At 42.6% G+C, this 6,108-nt stretch overlaps 1 protein-coding gene across 1 annotated transcript in view; it reads right to left on the reverse strand.

Annotated features, from left to right (window-relative positions):
- Positions 1 to 6,108, reverse strand: part of Irak2 (interleukin 1 receptor associated kinase 2) — a 54,932-nt gene that overhangs the window by 2,308 nt on the left and 46,516 nt on the right. The window contains exons 12-13 of the mRNA XM_033768071.1: positions 2,027 to 2,209; positions 6 to 73 (exon numbers count right to left, since the gene is read on the reverse strand). Coding sequence (XP_033623962.1) covers positions 6 to 73; positions 2,027 to 2,209 — 251 coding nt within the window. The remainder of the gene's footprint in view (positions 1 to 5; positions 74 to 2,026; positions 2,210 to 6,108) is intronic.

Here is a 6,108-nt window from a genome sequence, read left to right on the forward strand (position 1 = left end):
AGAGCCCGCTCCGAGGCCGCAGCGGATCCCACCCTCGGAGCCGCTCCTCCACGGCGGCGACAGAGCTCAGAGCCTGCAGAGGAGCAGGACAGCAGGTGAACAGTGAACAGTGAACAGTAAACAGCCCACAGCCCACTTCCTCCTTCCGTCCCGTCCCCGCCTGCGAGAGTAAAGGGCCAAGAGGGGCCACTCACAAGACCGCCCCGTCTGTCCCACCGCAGTGCTTGATTGGTTCGGCTGGGGCACATGACCGAGCCGGCCAATCAGAATTCTCCCTTGGGATTTTTTTTTTTTCCACCCTGACCTGTAAAGACAGCTCAGGCTCGCTGTAAACCCTGGATGTCCGTTTACAGGAGGGGAAAGTGAAGTCTCAGCAAAGAGCAAAGCAAAGGATGGAGAGACAGACACAGATAACAGCACCTCGATGTTGAGGCTCTGGAGCTAAGTGCTCTGAAAGCAGAGCAAGGCTGGTCCTCTGCTGTCTGGTTAAATGAGCCACTTCATCCTTATAATCTCTCCTGAGAGTTTGAATTTCTAACGCTTTCATCCAGAAATGCACTAGTAACTAGACTCACTTCGTTCTGGAGGGCTGATTGTAACTCAAGGTGGTTAACTGAAGGCTCAGGCTCCTCTACACAGCCTTTTATTTTATTTTTTGAGACAGGGTCTCACTACGTAGAGACTGACCTGGAATTCACTATGTAGCCCAGGCTGGTCTCGAACTCACAGCGATACTCCTGCCTCAGCCTCCCGAGGGCTGGGATTACAGCCGTGCACCACCCCGCCCGGCTGCACAGCCTTCTAACTTCTATATACAGGCAGATCTCAGCGTCCTTAGAGAGACTCTGGCTCAGGATTTCTCAAACCCACACAGGAAAGAATGTTGTAATGTTCCTTCTACAACTCTTTAAGGCTTAAATCTGTATCTGAGACCATCTGGAAGCACAAACAGCTGGCACTCAAGTAATAAATTAAAACCAAAATGCTGGTCATAACTCAAGTGGTTCATAAGACAGGCCTGTCATAATGAAAGAGAACACTACATAAAACAACATGCGGTTTGCTTTGTTTAGTTCAGAATCAACAAGCACTGGAGGCACCTAGTCTCCCTAAAAAGTTTTGTAAATGAAAAGAACTGCTGTTAACTTTGCTAACCAGACACGCCCCCTACCCTGGGCTAGAATAGATAACTAGATGAATTTTAAAGGTAACCTCCCTTACCAAAGAAGTGCAGCATCAGGGATGAAATTCAACTGCCTGGCACCATGTTTTGAATATCAGCAATGTGAACTGTGGAAATGCCCAGTAACTACTTGAATGAGATCAAGGCTGTAAAACCCTATAAAAGGGGGAGTTGTAGTCCAGTACTTAGTCCATCAGGGTACTGCCATTAGGTGTGATGGATCCCCATCAACGGAGCAAACTTTTATTTTACTTCCATTCTGCTGCCTGTCTGTCACTTGCCAATTCCTTCCCTAACAAACAACTCAAAGGTCCACTGTACACACAAAAGGTATATATAAAAGGCTCTTTTTACTGACCCCACCCACCCCCAGTACTAGGGACTGAGTGCGGAACTTTCACACTGAGCTACATCCCTGGCCCTCTTTCCTTTTTTTTTTTTTTTGGATTTTGCTAAGTGGCAGACTGCCCCGGCTGGGCTCCAACTTGCAATCCTGCTTCAGCCTCCCCAAATGCTCGCATACATACCTCAAATAATATCACATTTCTTCAGTGCCTTGTAAAAAATTCAGTGTATCATTTTACACACAATGCACAATGGGTTTTTCTTTTTCATAATTTTAAGATCTTAATTGGAAAAAGAAAAGGAATTTAAAAACAAGGAGAAGAGGCATATAGCAGATTCAGAAAGCAAGCAGAACTGTGTAAGCTTTAGAAGATCTGCTTTAGCTGCTTGGACACAAATCCAGTCCTGTTGTGTGACATCCTGTCTCTGCAAACCTGTCCCCAGTACAGCAGACCCAGACAGTCCCCAGGAAGTGAGGCTTCGGACAGTGAGGCTCACCTTCTGCAAGCCAGTGTTGTGCCTCCGTAGACAGAGGCAGACAGCTGTGGCCAGGGCCTCGGCACAGTCCTCTGGCAGCAATCGGGCTCTCTTCTCCATGTACTTTTGGCAAATCTCCTTTGCCATCACCTTCTCCACCCCAGTCTTCCTGGAGCTTGGAATTTTACTGAGGAGTAAATCCTTCTGTGGAAGGAAGAATGGAAAGGCCTTCAGTGAGCTGTACAGTAGCAGTCACCATGCCTGCGCCACCTACCTCTAGGACTGCCCTGGAGCCCGACAGCTTCTCAAAAAGCAAAGTGAACATTTAAAACTTAAATGCAAGGGTCTCTGAGACAAGAATAACACTAGGAAGTAGAACATCACTCAGTTCCCTATATGCAGTCCACAGTACACTTGTACCAGAACCACACACCTCTATTGTTCATAAGGAAAATTGCAATCACGAAAACATCTCTCCTAGGACTGACAGAAACATTAGCAAAATAATGTATGGTTTGTATCTAGATGTCCCCCACAAGGCCTCATGTGGTCATAGGTGGCTGAATCTAGAATGTGTGATGCTGGAATTAAGGATGTGTGATTACTAAATTGGTTTGTAACCACCCCAATCCTGGTAGCCTGGATACAATATAAGGGACAGAAAGAGACTTGTCTTCTCCCTTGTTGCTTTGCTACTTTCAGCCCACAGTGAATTGTTGCCTCTTTGCCATGTGCCACCCTGCCTTGGATCCAGCCAATTATGGATAAAGCCTCCACAAACTGTGAGCTAAATAACTCTTTTAACTTTGGGAGTTGGGCACTTTATCTCAGCAATGAGAAAAGAAACTAACACAGTAGCTAAAGCACAAAGTATGGTACCTCACACAGAAGACACACACAGTCGCCTACTGGTGACAAATAGTACCAGTAATAACTATCACGTACCACACACTGAGCACTTTACTTATATTAATAATTTAATCTTATTAGCAAGCACATGGGCCCTTTCCACCTCTATGGGTGCCATGACACACATGAAAAAGCTTATAGCAAAGGGAGGCAAAAAGAAATAGGAGGCTCTCAAGTTCACTCGGAAGGCACCCACCCTGCAAAAGATGGAATCATGGATGCTGCTGATCTCAGTTTCTCCAAGAGAAAAATCAATGCAAACAGAAAAGCTAAGAGTCCTGGGGGAGGGGGTTGTAAGCATCAAAAGTAGTAAGAGCACAGGGGTCAGGCATTTAGCTCAGTGGCACCACTGAGTTCTGTCCCAGTATTCTATTCAGAGATATCTTTTTTTTTTCCTTCTTGGTCTGAGAATGGAACCCAGGGCCCTGCATGTGCCTTGTTACTGAGCTACATTCCCAGCCCACTCTAAAGAAATATCTGAATACTAATTTACACGAATGGTTCCACGCAGCTACTAAATGCAAAGAGAGTTACAAATAATATTAATTATAAATTAACCAGAACAAAGAAGAAAAGATGAGGATCAAAACTTTCATGTCTGGAACATTTTGTATGAGTTCTTGAATAAAACTTGGGAAGAAAAGAAAAAGGAATTAATGGAAATGGGAATGGATAATCTCTTAGAATACAAAACTAACATGTAGGCTTCCAGGATGGGGTGTGTATGCAGCTCATTGGTAAAGTTATGGAAGGCCCTGGCTGGGTTCAATCTCTGGTACCACAAAAGCTAATTTTAAATATATACTCACAACTGGGCACAGGTACATATACCTGTAATCTCTACAACTCAGGATGCTAAGATAGGAGGGACCCACCATAAATTCAAGACCAGCCTAGGCAACTCAATCAAAATCTGTCTCAAAAGAAAATTTTATGCAATTTTTGGGGTTTTTTGTTTGTTTGTTTGTTTTTTTTTTTACACAGTCTCACTATGTAGCCCAGGCTGGCCTTGAACTCACAGCAATCCTCCTGCCTCAGTCTCCTAAGTGTTGGGATTATAGGTGTGCATCACCAGGTCTGGCATTCAAAATAAAATTTGAAAAAGGACTGGATTTGTAGCTCATTGGTAGGTAGCATGTGTGATGAGACTCTGGGTTCAATCCCAGTACCTCCAAAAATATATAATTATGTATTATGATTTATTATTCTTTATGAATGTAGAGTCATATAATTATAAACATGTAAATGATATACTGTATTTGGTTCTATATATGAAGCAGAATTCTAAAAGCTATACAACAGAAGATATGATATAATGATTATGTTTCTATTTAAATATGTAAGTACATTCAGCATAAAGCATATTTTATATAATATATATTTCATATGCAATATGGTATACTGTATGTGTTTATTTATATATTCCAAATACATTGTATGAAACACATTGATTAAATATAAAAAATTAATACTAATTATATACACTATTAACATAGTTACACTGCATTAATTATATCACCATGTTGCCATAATTTATGTTTTCTATTTGTCTCCACAAGGATAGTTCGTGTAAATAATAGAACATTTTTACATACACTTTTATACAATGTATTTGTCATATACAATATTGAGTACACTTTAAATAGTGCCATATATCATATACATCTTTTAATTATACATTATCAAACATATAATTTTAGTTACATGTATTAGTTCTATTAATATACATATTTCAATATATTTTACATATGACATACTCTATGTTATAGACATACTCTATGCTATGTAAAATGCAAAAACCTGATGAAATTCCAGGCCTCCTCAACCAAACTATATCCCAGCCCTTTATTTTTTTAGTTTTTACTTGTTCAAGACCAGTGCCCTGTGTGTGGTGAGTGCCTCATGCATGTTTTCACAAACTGTTCATGCCAATTTACTGTTTTTGGCTAAGTTTCATGTTTTCTTTTTGTATAATTTTATTATTTTTACCAGAAGCAATTTATTCAGTGTGAAATTCATTTTTACCACTTTAAACAAACACATTTACAATTCAGAAAAAACATTTCTGAGAGATTATCAGCCATGAGTTGTAATGTTTGCTTCAAAAACAAACAAAATAGCTGGATATGGTGGTGCATACACATGGTCCCAGGTACTTGGGAACCTGAGGTAGGAAGATCACTTGATCCCAGGAGTTCAAAGCCAGCCTGGGCACTATAGTGAGACTACATCTCAAAAAGACCACAATGCAGAGCTGGGCATGTGGTTACACACACCTGTAATCCGAACACTCCTGGGAGGCTGAGGCAGGAGGATCTCAGTGTGTTCAAGGCCAGCTTGAGCCACATAGTAAGTTCAAGGCCAGCCTAGACTACATAGTGAGACCCCATCTCAAAAAATAACAACAGAACCACACCTGCTCCCGACCCAGCAGCCATCGCTCAAGCACTGGGAGGTAGTCTGGGACCCGATCCACCGTGGGAAGGAGAACCATGCCTGCTCCCGACCCAGCAGCCATCGCTCAAGCGCGGGGAGGCAGCCACGTGGGTGCCCCTGAATCCCCATAAGCCACCCCACCCCCACCCCACCCCCGCACTCTCAGACCTCCTGACTGTGCCAGTCTTTGGACCCACTCTGCAAAGACAGAGGTGGTCATCAAGGGTATTTTTCTGAGTTCCCAACTTTGAACATCTTTAAAGAAAGGGTGTGGGAAACCTGTAATAGAACGTTGCGGAGTTCAACCATTCAGAAGGATGGGGAACTCAGTCTGGGCCTTACAGCCCGAGGTCAGTCAGCATCAGGGGGTTCAGCCATCAGCTAACTGAGATCAGGGGTCTTGCATCCTCGCTCTGTCTGAGCCATTAAATGGTAAATACACTATATTGAAATTTAGTTCACTGCAGACATGTTCTGGACCTCTTCTTGATTTCAATTTAATTCAAATGATTTAAGGGTGATAGACTAGTGACTACCACAGGTGGTCAGTGGGCAAGTTGTGCTTGATCTTAATGTGTTGCTGATTGTATCAGTTGGGGTAAAGCACTGCTGTTGATTTGATGAGCTGTTTTCTCTGATGTTATGAAGATGAGAATGTCTGTGGGTCCTTAGAGACACAGAAGCTAGGGTGCAACTATATCAGGAAGATTTGGGTGATAATCCAGAGATTAAACCAAGGACAGTCTGACAACAAAAAT

This window comes from Fukomys damarensis, unplaced genomic scaffold (genome assembly GCF_012274545.1).
Source record: "Fukomys damarensis isolate Sample0158 unplaced genomic scaffold, DMR_v1.0_HiC HiC_scaffold_24, whole genome shotgun sequence".
Taxonomy (NCBI): Eukaryota; Metazoa; Chordata; class Mammalia; order Rodentia; family Bathyergidae; genus Fukomys; species Fukomys damarensis.